This window comes from Psittacula echo, assembly GCF_963264785.1.
Source record: "Psittacula echo genome assembly, chromosome: 1".
Lineage (NCBI taxonomy): Eukaryota > Metazoa > Chordata > Aves > Psittaciformes > Psittacidae > Psittacula > Psittacula echo.
This window is the reverse complement of record NC_137735.1, coordinates 155,921,767-155,948,904: the sequence shown is the minus strand read 5'-3', so window position 1 is coordinate 155,948,904 and position 27,138 is coordinate 155,921,767. Positions and strand designations below refer to the sequence as shown.

Below are 27,138 nucleotides of genomic sequence, written 5' to 3'. Positions count from 1 at the left end.
GTAGGAGTTACATAAAGCTGCTATGTTTAGCAGCATTTTAATTTAGCAGGCACCATGCCAGTCTCAAGATTCTGGGTGTTGACCTGAAGGATAGATGATTATTGTGTGCTTTGAGACAACTGTACTGCTTCTGCAGGTGTTTCTCTTGAATGCCTTTTCATTTACCTGAGAGAACAAGAGCAGTGTCTGTGAGACTGACCTATCTGAGTCATGTGCCAAGGCTCGTGGCTGTACAACTTCATCTTCCCCATCAAACGTGTCTCTCTCTTTGTTCACCTACTACAGAGGAAGTGGCAGGATTTAAGTGCAGAATTTTCTGATGAGTTGTTGTGGTTTAAGTGTTTTATAAACTCATGATTTTTTTTGCTTCTTTTAAAGATATGACATCCAAATAATTTATTTTATAGTTGTAATGATAGCTATGATAGTTACTATAAAATATCTGGTAATAGTTATTAAAATAATGGTTCTGATCCATCAGTTTTGATGACCTGCAAATATGTCTTGGAATTTGAGCTGCTTCAAAGCTCTGAAACTGAAGGTAAACTTTCTGAGCCCAGAGTGTGAATTCTTTGTTAAAACTGGGTAACTTCTTATTGGTGAGAGAGTTGGCATAAAGGTTTATGGAGGTGCTGCTACCTGTAGCTTAAGAACCAAAGATTCTGATTTCCATGTTATCTCAAGTTCAGGTGTTTGTACCACACTTGCCACTTCTCATTTGGAGCTACATGACAGTTCTCTCTATCCTTCAGAGTTCTTGGTAGCAGAGGATTACAGAAACCCCATGTTCCACAGCTTCACCTGCAAGGTCATAAGGAGCAGGTTGACTGGTTTACTATGCATGCTATTTCTCCCCAAAACACTGCAGCGTGGTGCAGTGCTGCTGGTCAGGTCCAGTTCTTGTGCTCATCCCTGCTACAAGGTGCAAATAGCATGTTCAGTACTGCCCTCATACTGCAGAAATAAAATCATAGTTGTCAGTGCACAGTTTGAGTCACTTGTAAGGTACTGGAAAAGGTCTTAATTCTAAGTTTCTACTTTGAGGAAGCATTCTAACCTGTAGGCATATATAGCGTTTGTGTTTAAGATTACGAAGATGAACTGTAACAAGTAAGAAAACTGCTGTGCATAGCATTTGAACCTCTCAGTGTTCAGCACTTCACAGGTGTTGATTTAGTTATCAGTAACTATACTTTTGACCATTAACAAAGCATAAGTAAATAATTGGTGTTTATAGCAGTCTAAGTTTCAGACTGTGAATCTCTGCTTTTTTACATTTTTTTAATGAATTCTGATAGTCTTAATTTTTAATGACTACTTTTTAAAGCCTCTTTTGTTTTGAGTAACACCAGTATAAATTTACTAGGGTAATTATGGGCTATCAGACTGCTAAATTTAATTTAAAGAATCGCAGTTGCTTGTGTTAGAGTAGTGAAATCAAACTTACCACAGTCTTTAATTCACTTGCATAACTTTAAAATGGCCAAACCAATTAAAGAAATAGTCTCCTGCTGGGGCCTAAGATGACACATTTCACCCCAGAGCAAGTTTTTAAAGGCAGGTTTATAAACCCTTTCAACAATAGGTTTTATAATGGAAATGCTAATGCAGCTTTAGCAATATCATTTCTTGCAGATGTTACTGTATCATCTTTAGTAGAAAGAAAATCAGTTCTTTTCCAAATACAATTAACTTCAGAATCTTTTTAATGTATTTTTTTTTTAATATTGACTTTGAAATGGCTCCTGTTAACAAGTTCAGCCAAGCCTTTTATCTCAAAGCATTGCCAGATTTCTGAATTAAAAAGTGCTCTATTACTTTATTGGTTAATTTAGTTTGGGAACAAGTCTTTCTTATCTGCTAAAGAAAAAATACCATGTATTACTGAAAATTACTTTTTTCTTCTTTCTCTCCATACAATCTGGAAAAGGAAACTGAAGAAAAAACTTTTCTTTTTAATATTTTAGCTTCTCCTGGACACGAAATGGAACTCATTTTGATATAGATAAAGATGCACAGGTAACAATGAAACCAAATTCAGGGACCCTTGTCATAAATATTATGAATGGTGGGAAGGCAGAAGCATATGAAGGAGTATACCAGTGTACAGCAAGGAATGAACGAGGAGCAGCCATTTCGAACAATATTGTAATAAGGCCCTCTAGTAAGTGAAGCTTTTAATGTTCATAAAATGTGAAACACTTTGGATTCCTTATTTTCTTTCTTTTTCTTTTTTTTGCCTGTTTTTTTCTGTGTCTTGAAAGTTTGATCATCAAAGTGTTAGTTTTGTATAGTTTGTGATATTCAGATTTAATAATGTATTGCATGTTCTCTTCAGTATTCCTTAGAAAATTTCATAACCAAAATGCTTTCCTGATTTTTATTTTTTGTATGTTTGGAATACTTATCATATCTAAAGTTGAGTTGTGTATACGATTCTACAATTAGAATAAAAAGTATAAATCCTTAATGCACGTAACTAGGGAGGACAATTTGTATTCTCTTTCTGTTGAATTTGTTCCATAGTTTTAATAACAGCTTTAATGCAGAACAGATTGGGACCAAAAGGAAGATAAAGCTAAAATATTGTGATTAATGGTAGACTGTTTCTACAGCTTTTTATCTCAGATCAGTTTTTCAAGCTTCTCGCCTTAAAATGTGCTGTTCTCACATGTTCTAATAAAACTGTGTGTATAATACTGTTTCATGAAGGTTATCTTTTTTTTCTAATTTAGTGCATTGCTTTTTTTTTATCCCCCCATTATTGTAGTTAAAACTATTATAGAATCTTTATGGGGTAGCCGAAATAATTTGAATCCATTGATAATACTTTCAGCAGATCATTGCTGTACAACGTTTTAAAGAAACTCTACTTTTCTTCCAAGAAAAAGCAAAACAGAACAAAAATTAAATCTTCTGTAAGCACGATCAGGCTCAGCATTCTGATGCATGAATTTCTTCTGGTTTTCTGGAATATTGGGTACACTTTGTCCTTAGATTCTGGATTTTTTATCAATCCCTAGTTTTTATGTGTATTAAAATGACTTTCTGTAGGATCCCCTTTGTGGACGAAAGAAAAACTAGAACCAAATCAGGTTCGAGAAGGTGATTCACTAGTACTACACTGCAGACCTCCTGTTGGCTTACCACCACCTATAATATTTTGGATGGACAATGGTGAGTTTGGCTTTTGTGCAGAATTAGTTTGCTTTTTGCAGTTTTTCTACACAGTTTATCATTGCATACCAAGACTACTGATGGTAGGGCTTGCCTCTAGGTTAAAATTCAGAGAATTTCCATATCTGTAGAAACAAAGGAATAAGCAGACACGCAGTCCAAAAGCATTAAGCCAAAAGCAGCTGGAGTTCTTAATGTAAGCTGTAGATTAACCCACTGGGGAAGAATGGGAAGGCAAGGGAGCTTGAGAGGAAACTTGGAAGGGTCTGTATTTGCAAACCCACAAACAGTGTAATCAAGTAAATGAGGAGTCTGCAGATTGTAATGATGGAATGTGTATTATAATTGAGATAATCATGTTCTTGTTTTTCCCTTAGCTTTCCAAAGGCTGCCTCAAAGTGAAAGAGTTTCCCAAGGTCTAAATGGAGACCTTTATTTTTCTAATGTACAACCAGAAGACACCAGGGAGGACTATATCTGCTATGCAAGATTTAATCATACACAAACTATACAGCAGAAACAACCAATTTCGGTAAAAGTCTTTTCAAGTAGGTATTGCGTTACCTAATTACATGCTTACATAGTATTTATCCAGAATCGTCAAGTTATTTGCCAAATTGAAGTAATGTTACGCTAGGGAATTTTGTCATTTTAACTCTGAATAAGAAATTACATTACTGTATATTCATAAAAAGTAATCTCCAGTTTTCCTGACATATAATTCTTTTTAAAAGCTGTAATATTTTTTCCCTTTATAAGGCTTTGTCTTTTAAAACAATGTTTTGTAAGATTTGAATTATTGAAACAATACAGTATAAAGAAAATAACAATTTTCAGATGGTTTTCGTATCCAAGAATATCAAGTTACTATGATTACTGTAACTATTGAAACAAATTAATCAATCATTTGATTAACTCACCGTGGCCATATCATCACCTTTTGATTTCCAGTACTTTGATTTATCCCTCTTGTATGCATTCTTCATGATATTCTGTTTATTTCAGTGGATTCATTGAATGACACTATAGCTGCTAATTTGAGTGACACTGATATTTATGGTGGTGAGTTACACTGGTCCCCACTGATACTCCTTGATTCACAGTAGCATTTAGTTAACTAACTTCACCTCTGTGGCTACTTAACCTTTTGCTCCTTTTTCTGTTTCTAATAAAGGTATCTGCTAGTGCTGGTGATAATATGTACTTTAGAAAGGGACTGCACAGTATGATCCTTACAAGTATTTAATGTTTCAATGTTATTTTAACGTATAGCTCATAAAAAATACAAACTCTTGCAAAAAGCGAGTCCTTTCCCACTGAGGCAGATTTTTAAAATTGCCTGTTTGATTGCTTCTGTACTGTGTTGCTTCTTTGTATTTTTCCTCCAATTTACATAGTAAATGTGTTAATTATCACTGGGACTATTCAATATCACATGCTGCATAATAATAATAACAACAACTAAGCATTTAACAGATGCACTTCACATTTAACAGCTTATTGGATGTACCATTCATTTTTAACATATTTCATAAGTGTAAAACTGGAATTAATTAAAATCTAAACACTTTAATACTCTCTGTATAAATAACTTCTTAGGGGAAAGATGAGTTTTGTTTGTCTGGTGTTTAAGCTGATTTTTACATTAATCTATGTTGAGTGGTCTGTTGTATATTGTGAATTAAACCCTTCCAAACAGGTGTATGCATGTTTAATGAGGCCGACTTTGGAGCAACACTGATACTGTAACACTTGAGGTTCTAGACTTTCCACTTGATACTATGTGAGATAGGTAGAAAATACATGGTATTTTTTCTATTTTTGTCTTTCGCCTTGTCAAATGAGGCTTTGTGCATATTAAATCATAACTTATGGGAATCTAAAATAAAACAGGGGCACAGAATGTTTTAATTCTTTGCATAAAAACAAGATGTCATTTGGGAGCACACAAGATCTATGTACCTGAACACAGAATGATATGCTAGCTACAGTTAGTGAGGAAAACACCATTCAGTTGTCTCACAACTCAGAAATACCAGAAGTAATTCTTCTGAATTTTTGTAGACTTGCAAAATGAGTCAGCAGTCCTTGGCAGTGCTGAAACTGGGTAAATTAATTACTGCCTGTGACTATCAACTGTGATCTTGACTCTAGACCACCCTTTTCTCCCATCTTTAAGTTGTTCATGGTCTGGTTTTTAAGAAATTCATAGCACATATGGCATTAAAGTTGTTGTATTTGTGTTAATCTAGCAGTAAATCTTGTACCCTAATAAACAAGAGTTTATGATTCTGATCCCATTTTTTAAAAAATGCATTAATTTACTGTAAAGATTCAGACTGCTACTGCAGTTTAGAGCAATTTAATCCTATATTTTAAAATAGACATAAAAGAACACTGGAGTATTTACAGAAAGCGCTCTATGATTACAGAAAGCACTCTTATTGTGACTTCCATGTAGGCACATGAAATACCATATTTCAAAAGCCAGCAGAAATGGGTCTTATATTTATAGCTGTCTGTTTACTGTGGTTATTTCTTGTGAGTTAATCAATGGTTCTTTATTACCAGTCTGAGGAACAGCTTGAATTGAAGTTAATATATAGCAAGAGGAGAATACAAGGCTTGACTTGTGAAAAGACACTTCACATTGCATAGAAAATATTGAACAAAGCATATTGCAAAGTCAAGTGTAGCTTTTATCAGCTTGGTTTCTATTTCTGAATACAATAACTTTATTTATGTTTTAATGAAAGCCCAGAAATTTTTGGTAACTTTCAGTCTTGCACTGTCACTTCCATCAGTGACCTTTTATTTTCCGTATTATTTCTGCTGAAGTGAACAGGGGCTGTTTAGTATTAAGGTTGCATAGTTGCCCAGGTAAAAACTATTTATCAATTGCTCCAGTCTTTAATAATAACATTTCTTGTGTGTGCGTTGAAAGTTGTAGCATTTAACAGGCTGAGATATGTCTGTCAAAAAACTAATTTGTTGAACTGTGTAGTTGTGTAACACAATGATTTTTAATTTAAAGGCCTATGTGGAGCAAAACCCCTGTCCACAATGTGAGAATGGATGTATGTACTTGATCAGTGTTAAAATTATATTTAGAAATGAATTGTTTTATTTTTTCCTGTTTCAGCGAGGCCAGTTACAGAGAGGCAGCCAGTTCTGTTAACACCAACAGGTAGCACAAGTACCAAAGTGGAACTCAGAGGAAATGTGCTTTTGTTGGAGTGCATTGCAGCTGGATTGTGAGTTACCTTTTAGACAATGTTTTTCTAAATAAGAATACTGAAACAAAAGGAAACACTTCAGAGATGTTTAAAAAGTTACTGTTGTATAAACTTACGTATTTGAAAGAAGCAGAAATGTAAAATGGAAAGAGCTCTTTCAAGGGTGTTCACCATTTACTTGGGCATGAGCAGATTTTAGAACTGACTGTGGACATAAGTATGGCCTCTGCCTTCTCTTATCCCCAGGATATGGGGATTCAGGTTGTACCATTTCTTTTTTAAAGGACACAAGGATGCTGGAGAGGGACTCTTCATTAGGGATTGCAGTGATAGGACAAGGGGGAATGGGTTCAAACTTAAACAGGGGAGTTTACGTTAGATATAAGAAAGAAATTCTTTGCTGTGAGTGTGGTGAGGCACTGGAACAGACTGCTCAAAGAAGTGATAAATGCTCCATCCCTGGCAGTGTTGAAGGCCAGGTTGGATGGAATCTTGGGTGACATGATCAAGTGTGAGGCGTCCCTGCCCATGACGGGGGGGGGGGTTGGAACTAGATGATCTTAAGGTACTTTCCAACCCTAACTATTCTATGATTCTGTGAAATGCCATGGGGTAAACTTGGACACAGATCTGTAGAATTGCACTCAGGAATCAAACCTCTAGGGTGGTTTTTGCTATATTTACAATTATTAGGCTCTCAGATTATATAAAATCTGCTAGTTTTACATATGCTAATAATTATGGAGTAGATCAGCCAGGTAGGAGCTGTTAGAACATACCTTTAGTTTCTTACGTCCAGTTTCTCATTGTAATTGAGTTTAATTGGTACTTATTTTTCCAGTGTAATTCAAGTTTGCTTCTGCCGGTTATTGTGCAGGTAGAAAATTACTAAAGAGCAATTTAACTTTATGAATTAATTAAGTTTCATTGTCGAGAAGAAATCTGAGAATAGATTGGGTCATGCATAAGTAGAAAATCTTCAGTACCTATTTCAGGAACTGTAAACATGTTTACAGTGCACAGAAGCATGTAATGCAGAGTGCTTTGAGGTAGCCATGAAGAAAGCCAATAATCACAAATGATGCAGCGCAGCATCATGCACGTGTTCACTTGCCTAAGCTCCATAGGGCATGCTCATGCACAGCTTGGCATAGCGTGATACAAGCATCAGTGCAGTGTTTCTGTGTCAGCTGTGGTCTGCTCAGGTGTCTGCATCAGCACCACTGGCAAAACCACACCTAGAAGTGGGAGTGGCATCATCATGTCAGGTAATCTTCATCTGCAGCATAGTTGCATGCTTTTTGACAACTGTGCTATACAAGTATTCAGCTATCCAAACTCCAGTAAAATGGCTGGATAAAAACAGGGGGGAAATAGAGTATTATACATTATATGTCTTTGTGTCTTTAGCTGTCATGTAGTTTTCTGAAAAAACAGTTCAGTGAGGGAAGCTTACATAGTTGTTCACACAGGACCAGGTTCAGATTTTGTTTAAAACAACTGTTCCTAATTACTAATACCATAATTAGAAGTCAATTTTGCTAGGTGTCTCTGTTACAAAGTAACTGATATTAGACTACTAAGGGAATATTTGCCTTGATTCATTATTATTTGAGATAAGACATTCTACTCAGTAAGCAACACCTTGTAGTTTCTTGTAGTTTTGGGAGTATATCCACTTATATTTGGCTGACTTCCAACTTCAGTGGACAACATGAGGCATATAGCCAAGATTTAGGCATGGTTCATTGACAAGAAGCTATACTTGACTCTGCACTGACCTTTTATTCTTGATTCCTTGTAGGAAATACTTCTGTCTTCTTACAGCTCTGCTGTAAAATTTATGACAATCATGAAGCATTAGGATATTGCTCACACAAAGGACAATTATAAACTTGTCATTATCTAGAAGCTACCTTTTAAAGCACCATGAGCATCAATTTAATAGTATAAGTGCAGTAAGATTTGAAATACACTTCATTTATTAATCATCAGGGTTTTTAGACTAATCAGCAGTCAAATGTATTCAATAATTATGAAGCCTACGAACAGATGGCCATTGACAGTGTTAGTGACACTTGTCATTTCCTAGAGACAAATGCTGGCATATTTTGCACATTTGCTGGACATGTCCCAGAATCTGGGTAAAGGCTCTTAAAATAGTTATTTGTAAAGCATATGTTCAAAACATTAATGTATTGAACTCACATGTTCCATTTCTCAAGTTCCTAAATTTGCTCTGTGCTTTTGCTTCTCCAGACCCACACCAGTAATCCGCTGGATTAAAGAGGGTGGGGAACTGCCAGCCAACAGAACGTTTTTTGAAAACTTTAAGAAAACTCTCAAGATTATTGATGTTTCAGAAGCTGACTCTGGAAACTACAAATGTATAGCAAGAAATACATTAGGTTCTGCTCATCATGTCATTTCAGTAACTGTGAAAGGTAATACTGAATTAATCCTTAATGTAGTACTTTCAGTGTCCAGAATGTGAGATTGAAGTAAGCTTTCTAAGATAAAATATAATTGAAAGGAAGAATGATAATGGAAAAAAGAGCCCAAACCCTGAGAAATCATCATTAAACTGACTGAATTCTAGCACTGGAAGGACATTACAATGTTTAATCTCTTTCTTTTTTTTTTTAATATGTCATTTTACAAAGCATCAGGCTAAACTGAGATTGTACAGTGACAATGTTAAAATCAGTTTATATCAGTGCTACATTTATTTTTGATCCTTTGATTATCTGTTATTAGACTGCTTTTTTCCTTTGTTTTCTATCTTCCCCCCCATCTCACTTCTTCATCTCCTTATTTTATCTATCTTTTCTGCTCTCTATTTATATAGCCCAGATTCTTTCTCTTCTTATTTACTATTATTTTACCGTTTTATATTCTTCTTCCTTTTCCTCTCCTATTTGACATTTCTGGTTTTCTATCTTACTCATTTTTTTCTCCATGATGATGTCTTACTAGTACTAAAACACAGTATGGTTGTCCAAATAGGAATTGTAAGTATGTTTTGAATGCCATGAAAGAAAGATTGGAATGACAGCTAATTAGTCATTGAAATAATCAGCTGTAGTGCTTATTTTGCATGCTAAATAGCCATTTATTTTGTTGTAGATCAGCATCATTTGATGATCACATTCAGCCTCCTTTTAAGAGCAGAAGTTTAATTTTCTGTTTGCATCTGTCCATCAATCCAAAATCTGAAATTTAACTGCAAGATGTGATAACATATGCTATTTGTAGTTATTTATTGCAAAAGAGATGGAGACATAGTATCTTTTGATAAGGACAGTGTTCCATTCATTGTGATCCTTGTGTGTTTTCAACTGTGTCAGGTAAACATCTGACCCCACTGCAATCACCCATTGAATTCAGTGAGACCGAGTATTTTACCTTTTTTAAATTTCACTTTTGGCATGTAATAAAATCTGAATTAATTTCTAACAGCCTAACTTCTATGAGCATGGATATCTCTGAAATTAATCAAAAGACCACTCTAGTCTCTGCACATGCCATACTCAGATAAATTGTGCTTTCTGTAGGAAAGGCAAATAAGATTCAAAGCAGGAAACCCTAAATGAAACAAAGAACATCCTGTTGATTATCTCAGTATTTTAATGCAGTGGGTAGCCAGTGGCTCAGTTTAACCAAACTATAATCTACTAGTTAATCATTGAGTAACCCATATGTATATATATATTAAAAAAGGAATTAACAGTGTAACTGCAAGTCTATTTCTATACATGCATTGTTTGAATTACCTTCTAGTTACCATGACTGTGCCTTATGAGTTTATTTACTTAATTTTGAAAAACAATTGCTGTGTTTCTCTTTCTAACCCCAGCTGCCCCATATTGGATAACAGCACCCAGAAACTTAGTCTTGTCTCCTGGAGAAGATGGGACACTGATCTGCAGAGCTAATGGCAACCCCAAGCCTAGTATAAGCTGGTTGGCAAATGGCGTTCCCATAGCAAGTAAGATCCTGAATTGCTTTAAAGGAGAATGAGTAAGAGAATATGAGGATTATCAGGGTGTTTTTTTCCAATATAAATGAAGACCGTGTATTTGAGTAGTTTTTTGCCTGACAGGTAATGCTAAATTATAAATGAGATGATAAAAATACTGTGGTATGAAAGTGGAACAGCAAAATGTGCTTCTAATGTGCTTGAGCACACCAAAATCTGTGACTGTACTCCTGGTTATTCTGTCTAGTGTTCAGCTGGTAGTATCCTTGTGGAGATAGGGCCGTAGTAACATAGCAGTGCTATGCCTGTTTTACAGGGCTATTGCTGGGATGTAAGTTTTACCACTGTGTTGCCATGGCAGTCATGTTTGCTAGATCTGTCCTTTGCTGCCCCACTGCAACACTAACTTTCTCTAGGAATCATAAAGGTGACATAAAAAGTCAAGTCTTCACACCTGTGGATGCACAGAGCACTTCTGCAGGATTTGCAGCTTGGAGTATGTTTGAGGGTTTCAGGCTTCAGCACTAAAAAGCAGCAGCAGCAAAAAGGAACGAACGTGTCAGCAAGTGCTTGGCAAACAACTTGTGCCAAGTTGGTGTAAAAGAAAAGGAACCCCTATGGCAGTGAAACAGCTGTTTCTGTGAGCATGGGTAAGAAAAGAAACCCTGAATTGGTGGTTGAGTCACGTAATTGCTGCAGTGTTAAGACTGGCAATGATGTAGGACAGACACAGGATAACTGCTGCCTATAGCACAATTTTACTTGGGAAGAACTTGCTGAAGGACACTACAGTATCTGGTAAGTTGGGTTTGCAGTCTACATAGCCTATACCAGAAAGTCACACTTGATTCTTCTACCTTTATCCTTCCTCTTTCAAAATAATAGTATAAAAAGACAATGTACCCTGTTGACTAGTAAGAGATAGCGTGCTCTAAAATACGGGTCAATGCTGACTGATTGAAGTATGACAGTGTAACTTTAAGGAGGTTCAGGAGATATTTAAGTTTGTTGATGAAGTAAACATCACAGAATTTGGGACATGGAGAAAGATTCTCTACAGTGAGAATCTAGGAGAAAGCAACAGGTAATCGAGAACCCTCGTTAGATATATTCAAAGTATTTGGGATACAAGACAGATTAAACTGAACTGGAAAGAAAAATATGCAACTTGGGGGGAAACGTATATATAAAGGGTATATCGGGAAATGGATAGAAATACTCAGCAAAGAACCTGTTTCAGGAATCCTAATTAAATGTAAGTTGAGATCTTTGGTTAAATAAGTTACATAAATTCCGTAAGCTGACATTAACCACCTCATCAAACAGTTGTATTACAGGAAAATATCAATTTTATTCTGTACTGTAAACATTGTATGTAAATATATGCAATGCCTGCCTTATAATCAAAGCTTGGTACCTGTCATGCTCTTTTCTTTCTGGCTTTTTGGTGGTCTCAACTTCCTTACTATTTTCTACATATTTACCTTTTGCTTTTTTGGTTTGTTTGGAGGAGATTTTTGTTCTGCTGTCCTGATAGTATAGCTTATTTTCAGGCTTCCTGACTAGTAAAATCTTTTTCACCTAGCCATGAGATTCACCTTTGCCTCACACTGCTGCCTTGTCGAAGCTGTAGGACATGCTATTCAAATGCCAGACAGGTACATTTCAGAAGCAGCTGCAGGATGGCACCAAATTTCTCACATACAAGGGCTGCATATGTTGGTTGGTCTTACTCGAGGAATCAGCACAGAGTCTTGCTGAGAGGAACTCAGTAAAAATTAAGTGACTTTAATTAAATTACCCGCTCGACCTCAGCAGAGGAAAAAAATAAAACAAGAAATAAATAAGTAGCTCAGCCTTTTGTTAAAGGCCACTTTCACTACTGAGGAAAGATGAAGTTTTATCCATGTTCAGTATTCAACTGCAAGTTGATTGGATTGGTTCCTGTACAAAGAATCTGTCAGGGCATCTAAGAAAGAAGTATTACAATTGGAGAAAGTGCAGTTCATAAAATTCTTGTGATGTTGTATTATTCTGAATTATCAAAAGCTGGTCTGGAAACTACCAAGTACAGTGTGCCTTTTTGTTCACTTGTTACCAAATTATAGAATTCAGGCCCTCTGCTTCCAGCTGAATGATTAGTAAATTACCGTAAAAGGAAACTTAAAGCAGCTGTTTCAGCTTCAGGGCAGTGCTGCTAGAGCTACACCCATGGAAGGATTTCAGAGAAAGAGAGCTACATTTGAATTTCAAAGCCCTGCTGTCATCATATATCCCGCAGTGTGCCTCCTGTGGCCCAGTAATCTGTTTGCAATACTTTAATTTTCTGTTGGAAAGCACAACTGGGAGATTCTTAATTCTTCCAGTTTTGTTTTTCCATAATAGTGTCAGACAAGGAAGGGGGAATGTTGAACCATTCTTCCATATCTCAGTCAAAGGGTGAGGCTTAAATACCAATAGGGAAAAGGGAAAAATAAAGGAAAATGTGTATCTTAAGCACCTATAAATAAATTGCAACTGTGTACATTTTGTTCCAGATTAATCAGAGTAAAAAATTATTTCTGAAGGAAGATTTTAGGTTTCTTTGAAGTATTTTATTTAATTTTCTTCAACAGTAATGCTTAAAAGAAAAACTCCAGCATGTCTGAAAAGAAAACTGCTTCAGACATGGTGGAGTGGTAAGGGCCTAACCTGCTAGTATTTACTCACAGGAGTAATTTGAACTCAGATGCACAGTCCTGTTGAGGTCAATTAGAATTACTTGGGCAAGTAACAATTGAAAGTTCAGGCCATGACTCTGTCTTGCCTTGTGCTTCAATTAACACTCAAGATCTGCATTATTTATGCCACTGGCTAACTTATTGTGTTATACTGCTTAGATATTCAGCATGGTTTTACAAAGGGAAACCATGCATAAACTATCTCAACTTTTAAAAACCTAACAACCCAGATTAATTGGGAAGGGGAAGCACTTTCATAATTGGGCTGCTGAAAGGCATTGCAAATACTGCACAAAAGACAAATTTGTTGGTTCAGTGGTTCATAGTTCATGATGAGCTATTAAATATTAAATACTTAGATTTATACAAAGTAGTGCACTGAAAGGCACTATTTAACTTCTTTCAGAATGTTCTTCGCTTGTTTATATCACATTTCACATTGAATCTTAGGTTTTAGTTAGTCTCCGTTAGTAATTACATTGAATTTAAGAAGAAACATTAGCCTTTAGATTTCCTTCTTGAAAAGCCTTGATAATCCCTGGCTCAGAGATTTGTCATCCATCATGTTCTCTGTGAGTACACACACAAGTACACCATAGACATGGATGGGTAGGGGAAACTTTGAGGGACTCTGATGCCCTGAGGAGTTCAGTCCCTGCTTCTGCTTGTCATTTTGTTGGAACTGTGCACCTGGCCTAGGAATTTAAGGATGAAATTATTGTAATAGAATTACAACAAATATTCGGTATAAAAATCTGTCACAGAAGAGTCAGAGATCACTTAGACATATCTGATACAGTAGCTACTTTATTGAGTTCTAATCAGGAAATTTAGGTTATGTAAAATATTTAATAAGTACTGATGGATTAGCAGTCAGTGCTCTACTATTTATGACATTTAAAGTCAGTGTTAGATACAAAGATGATCATGTAAGCTCTAAGTGTCTTAAGTATTACATGCATGCAAAAAAAATGTCACCAATCCATCACTGTCTGGTGTAAATCAAGGGATCTCTCAGCCTTGAGGAATCCCTACTTAAGGGGAGATCACAGTTGTGCAGTCAGCTGCTATGGAGGAAGAGCTCAATGGGCCCTGATGACTGCAGATATTTAATAGCATGAAGTGGTTGATTTGTGGTCGGATTTTCTGCTGTATTTATGCAGTTTTGTCCACTTATCAGCCCAGTCTCCAGCCAAACTGTTTTTTTGGGGGGGGGTTGATGCTGAGTCCTCACTGATAGCCTCACACAACAGGATTAACCTTGATTAGATCTGCTTGCTGTGCATATGCCTGGACCACAGTTCAGTTATTTCTAATAGAAGTGCATCCATTACAAAATCTAAACTAAATAATTGTCTCAGCTTTTCTGAGAAACTCACATTCTGCTGTTGATGCTCATGATAGCTCAGCTTTACTAAAGAAATAAGTGACTGAGTACTATAACACTTAAACAACAGACTTTATATTACTACATTTGTTTTCCAACAATCATGTAGTCACTGTGAATACATGCATAGTAGCACTCATTACTTTTGATTCATAACTTTGACTTGCTAAAGAAGATGCAGGCATCTAAAGACAGTAGTGAATATTTCTGCTCTTTTCTAATTAGAAATTATTCTTCATTATGTTTTTCTGTGACATTTTACTGATCTAGGTAAGATTAGCTCTTACATGCCAAAGATGTATGTGTTCTCTTTGATACAGGGAAGAGCAGTCATTTTTATCCCTTTCTTTTTCAGCTTGTTTTCAGCCAGGAGGAATCGTCTGAGGGTAACGTCAGCTTTTTCAGTATAGAATAGAAACAGTTAGTACTCACATACCCTACAAACTATGATTATAATCTCCAACATTCTTCTGGAAAAAAATGTATGCTACCTTAGGTTGCATCATACTTCTCAGGCATCAAAACCCACCTTAGTTCAGTGCTTCCTGGGACCTGGAGTCTGTTAGCAGTGCTGAGAACTTATGTGAGATGGATCTCATACTCTTTTGTGTTTCGGAGTGTGGTAACAATATAAGGAACTCTGATTTCAGGAATTACGATTTTTACATTAGCTTTTTTAAACAATAGCAAATTACAGAATCACAATCAAAGGTATATACCTCCTTCCCAGTGAATTATTTATACCTTCTCTGTACAGGAATATGCTGTACGTGGCTACAAAGTCAAGAAGCTGTCTTATTATGCAAAGTGATGGAAAAAGTGGGTGAAAACAGGCAATCAGGTCTTTGTCCAAAAGGACATAAACACATTCATGAGCCAAGACTCAATGTTGTTTGGAGGAAATGTTGGCTGTTACAGGGCATATGTTCAACTGTCTGTTACAGCAGCAGAACTCCTAGAGCAAATCCTCATAATTCATTATCCCAATTGTACAAACCCATTTTAAGTATTAATAATTCTCTGCCATTTTGCCTATCAGCAGCAAATTAGATTTGTCAAAGATGCCAAAGGCATTTTCTCCTTTTCATGTACCTATCCTGTAATATGATTAGAATCCTCGTACAGAGAAACACTTGAGTGGCCTTGCCATATCCAGAGGTCCTTCCCAGCCTCAGCAGTTTTGTGTGTGTGTGTGCAGCAGTGCATGCTTAAGATCATTAAAGTAGCTGGATGATACCACATCTAATTTTTAGGGCCTGGCCCTGCAAAACATGGTGTGGTACATGGGCAAAGATGTATTCTGTTCTGCTGCTGCAGACGCAGGTTCTGTTGGTGCTGTGTGAGAGGATGAGGCATGTCAGAAGGCAGACTGCTGAATAGGTGCCAGTCTCAACAGGCAGCTTTCTAAAAACAGTGCCCTTCATCATGCAAGTGCCCAGACCAGTCAAAGGAAGCATTCACTGCCCTGACACTTTCCTTTGTTTTTTTTCCTCTTGGGACCCACAGCTTAAAGCCCTTCTGAGAGAAGAGGCACCTACCTCCTTTTCTTCAAATAAGTGAAGAGGGGTATCTTTTTTCCCATAAATACAGAAGTGGGAAGGGAAGATGCTACCCTTTTTTTATATGATAATTTAATGGTCAGATTGTTCTTTTAAGATCCACTTACTTCTTCAGTCATAGAGGACTGAACGAATGGCTTCCCTCTCTCTGCAGGGGCTATACCATCAGTCTGTAAGGTATTATGTGTGGGAGCATGTGTGTGTGGGGGAGTATGTGCACCCATTAAAGGTCTGTGGGCAGAAAATGCTGCAGGAATCAGAAGGCATGAGTGAAGGGGAGCCCAGAGCTTGGGGCAGGCAGTAGCTGTGATTGGAATGGCCGTGGGGAGAGATCTCCTACCTCTTGGGAGGATTTTCTGTGTATTTTCCATTTAATGGTGATCTGTATGCAGAAACAAACCGCTTCTCACAGCTGACTGGCCTGCCTGCTGGGCTACTCACCTCCTCTGTCTATTTTCAGCCCATGAATCTTTTAATGAAAATGGCATTTACATAGAACGGGAAGCAATGTGAAACTTGGAACACAATAAGTAAAGCAAAAGGGGAGAAAAATAAGTGCCAGCAATCCAGAAGTCCATAGCATTTAAAATTCTAGTATAGCATAGCTATACAAATAGCATAGCATTTAAAATTCCAGTAGTACCTTTTCCTACCTTTCCAAAATTTTTGAATTTGTAATATTGATATGAACTCAGAGTGATAGAAAATAAGAGTTAAAAGCAGAGTTGAAAATTGCTCTTTGAGGCATCTGTTTGGAAATTTATGTAATTACTTTACATGCAAAACGTCCTTAGGTTCACCCAAGGTGAAATGCCCATAAGCAGGAGCACAGATTTGTGGTCCGCTTCCTCTGGTTTCTTCACGCTTAGAGAATTCAGCAACAGATACTTCAGTAGATTTGAGAAAGTGCAGGAGAAATTTCTCCATTTTCTTTTCAGATGAGTACTGAAGTATTGTTTGAATCAAAAGGTTTTGTCATTTTACAGAACATTTCTATGAAATAGAAGAAATGAGAAATGATTTTATATGAAATACATTCCACAAATATACCTATTTTCTCAAGCTCCAGCAAAACATAAGGGTGTCAATTTTGATGATGCGACTAAACTATGATGCATGCCTTTATGCATATATGCATTTGTTTTTCATATTGGTATATAAATAAATTTTAAATTAATTTTCAATATTATTTCAATAATCTGGGTCTATATAATATTTTCTTAAAATATTGAATTATAGCTTGTGCATTTTTATGTAGCGTGATGTTACAGGCTAAGTGTTTTCTCCATTTTACCTCTCTATCCAATTGTATCATAACTGACAGCTATTATTCTTCAGTAATATCTTGGAATTTTATTTTCGGTGATATTCTTGGTTCTTCTGGCATGCAGGAGCTGTTTGACAGCTCAGGCTACTACAGAACATTTGAGGAATCAGCACTGTATAATCGTTATATAAGGGGGAGAGTGCCACCTACTGAACCACGATCACTGCTCTTGTGAAGTCTGTTTCTTGATTTTGTGTGAAAGAATTGCTTATACTTTACTCCAAGATAGTTTTCAGCTGAGTAAGTTTCTTTTTATATTTGGAGAATAATTTGTGGTATTAAAAGCGATTTGAAAAGCTGAAACTTTTGAGTCACAGAGGACTGTGTCATTCTAACAGCATTTTCTTCTGACATTCAGAAATATTGCTTTTTTTTCTAGATACTGTCTGTATTTACCTGAATCTTGTCATAAGAGTATTTTCCTCTGTATTACATGCAAAATATGACCTCAAACTGACTTCTTTGAAAAAGAAACAAAGAAACCCCCCCAGAAATGGGAACTCTACCATCCTGTGTTAAGTATTTGTAGAATAGGAAGAACTTCCTTGATCATATTCCAATTCACATCTTAACCAGTCAACAGTAACCCAGAAAAATAGAAGAAAGGGCATCTTAGTCTTCCAAATTATTTCTTCTTTTCAGCAGTATGTAACATATCATCCAATGGCAGCTTAGGAAAACCAATTTATTTTCTTTACACCAACAGTTGCCCCAGAAGATCCCAGCAGAAAGGTGGATGGTGATACCATAATTTTCTCACATGTGCAAGAGAGATCAAGTGCTGTCTATCAGTGCAATGCTTCTAATGAATATGGATACTTGCTAGCAAATGCATTTGTGAATGTTCTGGGTAAGAAACAGATTTTATAGTTTTCAATTTTCATGGGTATTCAAGTGTTTCCGGTTGCTACAGGGACTGCATGCTCAAGCCTTGCTCAAGGTCTTCAGTGGGAATGGATGTATTTCATGAGCCCTTTAAAAGGCAAGGGTATATCTTGTTTTTTGTAGGGTATTCCTGATTTTCACTTTCATTGTTCCTAAGTACGAATGATAGTAGTGAAAGCTACAAAAAACTTGGAAGAAATTTTATATCTTTTGTTTGTTTATGTAAGGGCATGTAGTGATAGGACAGTGGGGAATGGATTTCAGCTGACAGAGAGGAGATTTAGATCAGATATTAAGAAGAAGTTCTTCACTATGAGGGTGGTGAGACCCTGGAACAGACTGCTCAGAGAAGCTGTGGCTGCCCCATCCCTGGCAGTGTTCAAGGCCAGGTTGGATGGGGCTTTGAGCAACCTGATCTTAGTGAAAGGTGTCCCTGCCCAGGGCAGGAGAGTTGGAACTAGGTGATCATAACAGACCATGAGAAGCATAACAAATAAAGCAGGAATTAGTATTCCGTAAGTTAATATGTTTCAGCACAGTGTCATTGACTGTGAATGTTTTGGATCCTTTAAATAGATGATCTCTAAATTGCTGTTGCAAGGGGACATGATTACACATTTTTCTTCAAGGCCTCTCAAGAACATGTTTCTAGTTAGAAATTCCATTTCTAGTTAGGAATTCCATGCCCCCCAGTGGGGCAGCACTCTAGAATTAATGAAGACTGGGAGGCCTCCTATAATCCTAGGGTGAAATTGGTGAGCTCAGCTCCCTCCTTGAAATGCCTATACACCAATGCGTGCAGCATGGGAAATAAGCAGGAGGAGTTGGAGACCTGTGTTAAGTCAGGAGATTATGATCTGGTGGCAATTACAGAGACGTGGTGGGACAGCTCGCATGACTGGAATATACTCATGGAGGGCTATGTCCTTTTCAGGAAAGACAGGCCAGCCAGGTGGGGTGGTGGGGTTGCTCTTTATGTGCGAGAGCAGCTGCAATGTACTGAGTTCTGTCCAGGGACAGAGGACGAGCGAGTTGAGAGTCTGTGGGTGAGAATTAAGGGGCAGGCTGGCAGGGGCGATACTGTTGTGGGTGTCTGTTACAGGCCACCAGATCAGGGTGAGGAAGTTGATGAGGCCTTCTACAGGCAGCTGAGAGCAGCCTCACAGTCACAGGCCATGGTCGTCGTGGGGGATTTTAACTTCCCTGATGTTTGCTGGAAGGACTACTCAGCAATCCAGCCACAGTCCAGGAGGTTCCTCCAGTGTATGGATGATAACTTCCTCATCCAAATGGTGGATGAGCCAACCAGGAGAGGAGCGCTGCTGGATCTCATCCTCACTAACAAGGAGGGTCTGGTCGAAGCAGTAAAGGTTGAGGGCTGCCTTGGTTGCAGCGGCCACGAGATGGTGGAATTCAGGATCTTGGGTGGTAGGACCAGTACAATAGCAAGTAGAATTGCAACCCTGGACTTTAGCAGGGCAAACTTTGGCCTTTTCAAGCAATTGCTAGGGGAAATCCCATGGGCAAGGCTGCTTGAAGGTAAAGGGGCCCAAGATAGTTGGTTGACATTCAAGAATTGCTTATTCTGAGCTCAAGAGCAGAGCATCCCGACACGTAGGAAGTCAAGGAAGAGGGCCAGGAGACCTGCGTGGCTAAATAAGGAACTGCTGGGTATGCTCAAGTGGAAGAGGAGAGTTTATAGATCATGGAAGGAGGGGCTGGCCACTCGGGAGGAATATAAGGCTGCTGCTAGAGGATGTAGGAAGGCAGCTAGGATGGCTAAGGCCTCCTTAGAATTAAATCTGGCGAGAGGGGTCAAGGACAACAGAAAGAGCTTTTTCAAATACATAGCTGATAAAACTAACACCAGAGGCAAGGTTGGCCCACTGGTGAACGGGATGGGTGCCCTGGTGACAGAAGATACAGAGATGGCCGAGTTATTGAATGCCTTCTTTGTCTCAGTCTACTCTGCCGGAGGCAGTCCTGAAGAGCCCTGTACTCCTGAGACCTCAGATGAAGTCAGGTCACTGGAGCGGTTTGCCTTAGTCCATGAGGAATGGGTTAGGGACCAGTTGAGCAATCTGGACATCCATAAATCCATGGGTCCAGATGGGATGCACCCGCGGGTGCTGAGGGAACTGGCGGAAGTCATTGCTAGACCACTCTCCATCATCTTTACCAAGTCTTGGGAAATGGGAGAGGTGCCTGAGGGCTGGAGGAAAGCAAATGTCACTCCAGTCTTCAAAAAGGGCAAGAAGGAGGACCCGGGTAACTATAGACCGGTCAGCCTCACCTCCATCCCTGGGAAAGTGATGGAACACTTTATCCTTGGTGCCATCTTAAGGCATGTCAAGGATAAGAGGGTTATGAGGGGCAGTCAGCATGGCTTTACCAAGGGGAAGTCATGCTTGACCAACCTCATAGCCTTTTATGAGGAAATAACACGGTGGATGGATGATGGCAGAGCGGTGGACATGGTCTATCTTGACTTCAGCAAAGCATTTGACACAGTCTCCCACAGCATCCTCATAGCTAAATTGAGGAAGTGTGGTCTGGATGATCAGGTAGTGAGATGGACTGCAAACTGGCTGAAGGACAGAAGCCAGAGAGTTGTAGTCTATGGGGCGGAGTCTAGTTGGAGGCCTGTATCTAGTGGAGTGCCTCAAGGGTCAGTACTGGGACCAGTATTATTTAATATATTCATCAATGATTTAGATGAGGGAATTGAGTGTACTGTCAGCAAGTTTGCTGATGACACTAAGCTGGGAGGAGTGGCTGACATGCCAGAAGGCTGTGCTGCCATCCAGCGAGACCTGGACTGGCTGGAGAGTTGGGCAGGGAGAAACTTGATGAAATATAACAAGGGAAAGTGTAGAGTCCTGCATCTGGGCAGGAACAACCCCAGGTTCCAGTATAGGTTGGGGAACGACCTGTTAGAGAGCAGTGTAGGGGAGAGGGACCTGGGAGTCCTAGTGGACGGCAGGATGACCATGAGCGAACACTGTGCCCTTGTGGCCAAGAAGGCCAGTGGCATCCTGGGGTGTATTAGAAGGGGGGTGGTCAGTAGGTCGAGAGAGGTCCTCCTTCCCCTCTACTCTGCCCTGGTGAGACTGCATCTGGAATATTGTGTCCAGTTCTGGGCCCCTCAGTTCAAGAAGGACAGGGACCTGCTGGAGAGAGTCCAGCGCAGGGCAACTAAGATGATTAAGGGAGTGGAGCATCTCCCTTATGAGGAAAGGCTGAGGGAGCTGGGTCTCTATAGTTTGGAGAAGAGGAGACTGCGGGGGTACCTTATTAGTGTATATAAATATATAAAGGGGGACTGTCATGAGGATGGAGCCAGGCTCTTCTCAGTAGCAAACAATGATAGGACAAGGGGTAATGGGTATAAACTGGAACACAAGAGGTTCCACTTAAACTTGAGAAGAAACTTCTCAGTGAGAGTGACAGAACACTGGAACAGGCTGCCCAGGGAGGTTGTGGAGTCTCCTTCTCTGGAGACATTCAAAACTCGCCTGGACACATTCCTGTGTAACCTCATCTAGGTGTTCCTGCTCTGGCAGGGGGATTGGACTAGATGATCTTTTGAGGTCCCTTCCAATCTCTAACATACTGTGATACTGTGATACTGTGAATTTAACAAAGCTAGTAGAACGTCCTAAGCAGAATGGGCTCTAAAGACTTTCCTGCAGGAACTGGCAGATGTTTTGATTGAGAGACATTATCTTTTGAATTAAAAAAAATCTAGGTGTTTCACCAAAAATACATTTTAGCTTTTTTCTGCCTGCAAGTTTGTTCAAAATTATGTAGTTCAGTCTGTTCCCAGGGGTTTCTTTTCTTAAAGTGTGTTTTGATTTAAATTTTCAATTGAAATCATTGTCTTTGGTGCCCATCCATATTACTTGTACACAGGGAAGAAGCATTTGTTTTTTCCAAGATAATTCTCCTACATTAACATTTCCTCAGGCTACTGGCAGTAGAGTGTATTTGGACCTAGATTGAGATCAGAAGTCACCACAGGGAAGGGTGATAACATATAATTCTTTAGGCCATTCTGAATGTCTTAGTATTTTGTCCTTGAATATTTGTACCTGTATCTTTGTCTTTATATCTTTGTCTTTTCAGCTGAGCCACCAAGGATTCTAACTCCTGCTAATAAACTGTATCAAGTCATCGCAGATAGTGCTGCATTGCTAGACTGTGCTTATTTTGGTTCACCTAAGCCTGAAATTGAATGGTGAGCTACAGTTATTGTGCTTAAGTTATATAAAAAGAGACAATTATATCTGTGGAAACAAACATTTAAAGCTTTAAAACTGAATTTATTCTATTTACAATCTTAAAACTGTGTTTTTAAATATGTGCTGATTATAATATGCTAATACAACATTACATATACTTAATATAATATTCCATATACTTAACATGATAATTAAGATATCCCTAAAGAGTAAAGTGAAGTTCATTATGTGATTCTGTATAAATTTCATTATGTGATTCTATCTATATATTCTAATGTGGCAGTCCCAAGTTTGGATTTTCTAATAATAAAATACAACATAATTTAACTCTGATGTCAAATAATGATACCAATTTTTATATAAAGGTTTAAGGGAGTGAAAGGTAGCATCTTGCGTGGGAGTAAATACATTTTCCATGATAATGGAACCTTGGAAATTCCGGTGGCTCAAAAGGATAGTACTGGTGCTTACACATGTGTAGCGAGGAATAAATTAGGAAAGATACAAAATGAAGTGCGATTGGAAATTAAAGGTAAGAAATAAATCATTCTTTCATCACAGATTAGTATAGAATTTCAGACTTTCTCAATATTTAATAGTAATTTTAAATTTCAGATCCAACAGTGATAATTAAACAGCCAGAATACAAAGTGATTCAGAGATATGGCCAAGTTTCATTTGAGTGTATAATAAAGCATGATTCTACCTTATTACCAACTGTTATATGGTTGAAGGACAATGATGAGCTGCCAGATGATGAAAGGTATGGACAAAATAATTTTCCTTTAATTTTTTAGTTTCTTTTGTCTCCTTCTTTTCCTGATCTTTCAAAGGAACGTAGTGACCTACTGACATTTTCCAAAGAAGACTGTTAAAATCATCGCTATCCTATATTTGGTGACTGAAGGACTTACCTGTTATGGTGAAATTGTTAAGATAGAATTAAAACCAAATGAGATGTAAAAATTTTTATTTGTGTACATTGACTATGTTTATCAATTGTGAGGAGAAGATAAGTGGTATAAGAAGCCAAACAGATAATGGAAAAAAATTTTGCTCTAGATCTCAGATAATTTATAGTTTCTTGAGTATATTTGTAAATAAAAGTACATTAAGATAGACAGGTACTGTGGGAAGATGGTCAAAAGCAATGTAAAAAAGCTGAGGTAGCCCCATAGCTTATATTGCCATCTAGATATTTGCTGAATACGCAAGTATATGGGATTTGGTAATGTCTTATGCAAGTTTCTTATAACAGTACCAGTAATGAAAAATCAGTGGTTGAATCTGTTGTATTTACAGGTTTCTAGTTGGTAAAGACAACTTGACCATTATGAATGTAACTGATAAAGATGATGGAACATACACTTGCATAGTTAATACTACTCTGGACAGTGTTTCAGCAAGTGCTGTGCTTACTGTTGTAGGTAAGAATACTCTCAAACTTTATGATAGCAGGACTGTGTTTAATTACTGTTAAGTATGAAAACAGCATTAGATTTAAAATGAAAAGCACAAATATCATTTTGGTTTCTAGCATATGACAAAGGAAGCATCACCTATCTATAAATGTGTTTCAGTGTTTTAAAAATATCTTAACCTAAAGCTTGCCTTTGAATCAGCTACTTTCAAGAGTCCAGTACGTACAGGACATATTTAATTTCATGCTGTATAGATTTTTATTTGGATCACATCTGTGCTAACACAGTAGATTATATATTGCAGAGAATTTGAACATAAACGTTTTAAGTCAGGAATCTCTTTTGCAGCTAAATTATGCTTCAGAAAGGCTGAGCATGGTTGTATGATTTTTCAAGGATTTTCTTTTTAAAGTAGTTCTCCCTGTTAAGTTTCTGTGATTGCAGATTGTTGCAAAATGCATTCTTTGCCACTTCTCCCAATCTGTGAGAAAGTTTTAAGTAAATGTTCTGAATGGTTCTTACTGGAATTCAAGCTGAGATTCAAAGTCAAGTATGCTTCTGTTTTAAAATTGTGCTGTGACCTTATGCCTGTACAGGAATGACATAATACTGTATCTCATTTGCCAAATGTCTAGAACTTATTTAATAATTTTTATATGATTGCTTACTTTATTTTTTTAATCTATCCTTATTTAAAAAATGGATAAAACATTCAAGGATACTTTTATAACTTTTCAGTGAAAAATTATCATCATTTAAAATCAGCCATTTACTCTAAATATATTAACTTTTCTTTGTCTCTAATAATTTTAGTCTTTAACTACCTACAGAATTCTGTTCCTTTGGCTACTAACTTATTAAATACTTTATATTAATGTTCTTTTCAGCTGCTCCCCCAACTCCAGCTATCATTTACGGTAAACTAATACAAAGTTTTCTTTCTACGTCATCTGTCAGATAGATTTCTCATTTGCCTATTGCAAAGTGCAGCATCTTTTTGTCCCCTTTTTACTGTGTTTTTGTGCGTGTGTGCTTTCATCCCATTTTGCCAGCTGCTTCATTACTGGAGTACTGGACTTTGGAATTTTGCAGTGCAGGCTGCTTTGTATTTTAGGGCATAAATGATTTTGAGAGATAAATTATTTTTAACTAAGGTTGGTTACAGTGTGATAATGGTTTTCTCAATAGAGTACACTGTAATGCAGCTTAGTTATATAATAAATGAAAGATCTAAAATATACATCCAACTGTTCATTGAAGTCTAATTCATTATCAAAGAACTTGTACCAACCAAATTATGGTATGTTTTTACTTTGTTGCCACTTTCGATGGCAGCTTTGTAGGTCTGTTTTGCTTTATTTCATAATTTCTCTTCATTTTACTTCACTCATAAAATGGATAGGACCATATTGATGAAATTGCCAATAAGGAATTTTAAATTAAAGCTGAAATCGCCCCCAAAAATCTGTCAGATACAGTCTTAAATTTGACAGTATAAAGCCTTTGATGTGTTTGTTGTTGGTTTTTTTTTTTCTGAATTTGGGTTTTAAAATGCAATATAATATGCCTAAAACACTTTTGAGTGTTTAAAGCACATTTATGTAAATTCTATCATATTCAGTGAAAATGCATATGTATTCTTAAATAAACCTCCTCATTAGTCTTGATTTTTTGGCAACAAATAATGTAATTAATTATTTTCAGCAATTTGGGATAGACAATTACATCTTTATGTCCTTTAAAGATGTATATTAACAGCTTGAATAGTATTTCGGGATTTATCAAAACTACAGCAAAAAATAAATTACTAACTTGCAATTAGTTTCTGTTTGAACTATACTTGTTTTGAATTCACATATAAAATATTTGCAGTGACTTTGGCAAAGCTTCTTTGAAGTGAATGCTTCCTTATTTTCAGATTTTTATTAAAATACTTCTAGTTGCAATAGATAACTACCCATAATCACTTAAAGATAAACTAAACATTCATTTCATAGTTCTTTGCATCTCATTAAATTTTTATATAACAGTGCAATCAGATGTAGACAAAATCAAATATAGATTCTTGTTAATGTATAGAAGTTTCCAGGTACATCAGTTCTTCATTTTATCTCTGTTTTGTAACTATTGCATGCTAATGGTCATTAAGTTCTGCTTATGTAAGTGAGTAGATCTGCACTGCTGTATTTGTGGAATTCTTTTTATTGGAATGTAAGGGGTTATTTTCAAAGATGAAACTGCATATCTATTCTGGTGTGATTATTTACTTTGTCTTCATATGATTTACAGCTCGGCCAAATCCACCCTTTGACTTGGAATTGACAGGTCAGCTAGAAAGAAGCGTTGAACTCTCATGGATACCAGGAGATGAAAATAACAGTCCTATTACAAGTATGTTTATTTGTATCTATCGCACTATGTTAAAAGAATTATGTTAACTGTTCTCAGATTCCAAAGGGTGAGTTCTGAGATAAATTTTGTGTGCAGCATGGAAGAATGGTAAATTAATTCGCTACAGTTGCCATTTATTTACTTAACAAAAATTCACTAAATGTCCTTTAGTGTACAGCCAAGCAGAAAAGACTTACTTACTGTCCTAAAGAGCTGGGCCTTTCATCCAAAAACTGTGCTAATTAGCATAGAAGTTGATACTGATATGACCTCTGTCTGACAAGGTCCTTCTTATGAATATGTATAGAATAGACTTGTTCATTAGTTATCTGCTTCTGAAGGAGAGACCTACTAATATCTTGCATTAACTCTTTTCTAATTCACGTGAATTTGAAATGACATCAGGACCTGTAACTTTAGGAATTTTCCATCATTACGGATACAGAAGCTTATTCTTCATGAAAATATAAAGCAGTTTTTCTGGTGTTTTGATTTTTGTGGGGATTCTTTGGTGGTTTTTTTTTTGGGGGGTTGGTATTTTTTTTTGGTTTTGTGGGTTTGTTTGGGTATTATTATTAGTATTGGTATTAGTATTTATTAGTCCAGACAACTGAAGGAATCAAGCATGTCTGTAAGACAGAGAAAATAGACATCTACAAAATTTTGAGACAGATAATTGATCTTAAATGCTATTATTCCTCCCAGTAAAACATGATGAAAAATATTCTTCCTTATATTGAGCAGAGAAGGTGGAGGGGGAATTAAGGAGGAAGGAAGAAGGATGTTACTGTTTGTTTGTTTTCCAAAAAATAGTA

At 37.2% G+C, this 27,138-nt stretch overlaps 1 protein-coding gene across 8 annotated transcripts in view; it reads left to right on the top strand.

Moving 5' to 3' along the window:
- NRCAM (neuronal cell adhesion molecule) overlaps positions 1-27,138 on the top strand; it is a gene marked incomplete at both ends in the record, with an annotated part of 71,566 nt that overhangs the window by 4,755 nt on the left and 39,673 nt on the right. For 5 of the 8 annotated variants that reach the window (XM_080638906.1, XM_080638902.1, XM_080638900.1 and 2 more), the window contains 13 exons: positions 1,968-2,164; positions 3,055-3,177; positions 3,555-3,725; positions 4,183-4,239; positions 6,320-6,431; positions 8,673-8,857; positions 10,270-10,401; positions 18,092-18,235; positions 22,396-22,507; positions 22,877-23,043; positions 23,127-23,274; positions 23,814-23,938; positions 26,222-26,323. In XM_080638906.1, the coding sequence (XP_080495032.1) occupies positions 1,968-2,164; positions 3,055-3,177; positions 3,555-3,725; positions 4,183-4,239; positions 6,320-6,431; positions 8,673-8,857; positions 10,270-10,401; positions 18,092-18,235; positions 22,396-22,507; positions 22,877-23,043; positions 23,127-23,274; positions 23,814-23,938; positions 26,222-26,323 (1,775 nt within the window). Of the gene's footprint in view, positions 1-1,967; positions 2,165-3,054; positions 3,178-3,554; positions 3,726-4,182; positions 4,240-6,319; positions 6,432-8,672; positions 8,858-10,269; positions 10,402-18,091; positions 18,236-22,395; positions 22,508-22,876; positions 23,044-23,126; positions 23,275-23,813; positions 23,939-24,819; positions 24,850-26,221; positions 26,324-27,138 lie in introns of all 8 variants that reach the window. The other 3 variants (XM_080638903.1, XM_080638899.1, XM_080638904.1) reach the window with 3 other exon arrangements.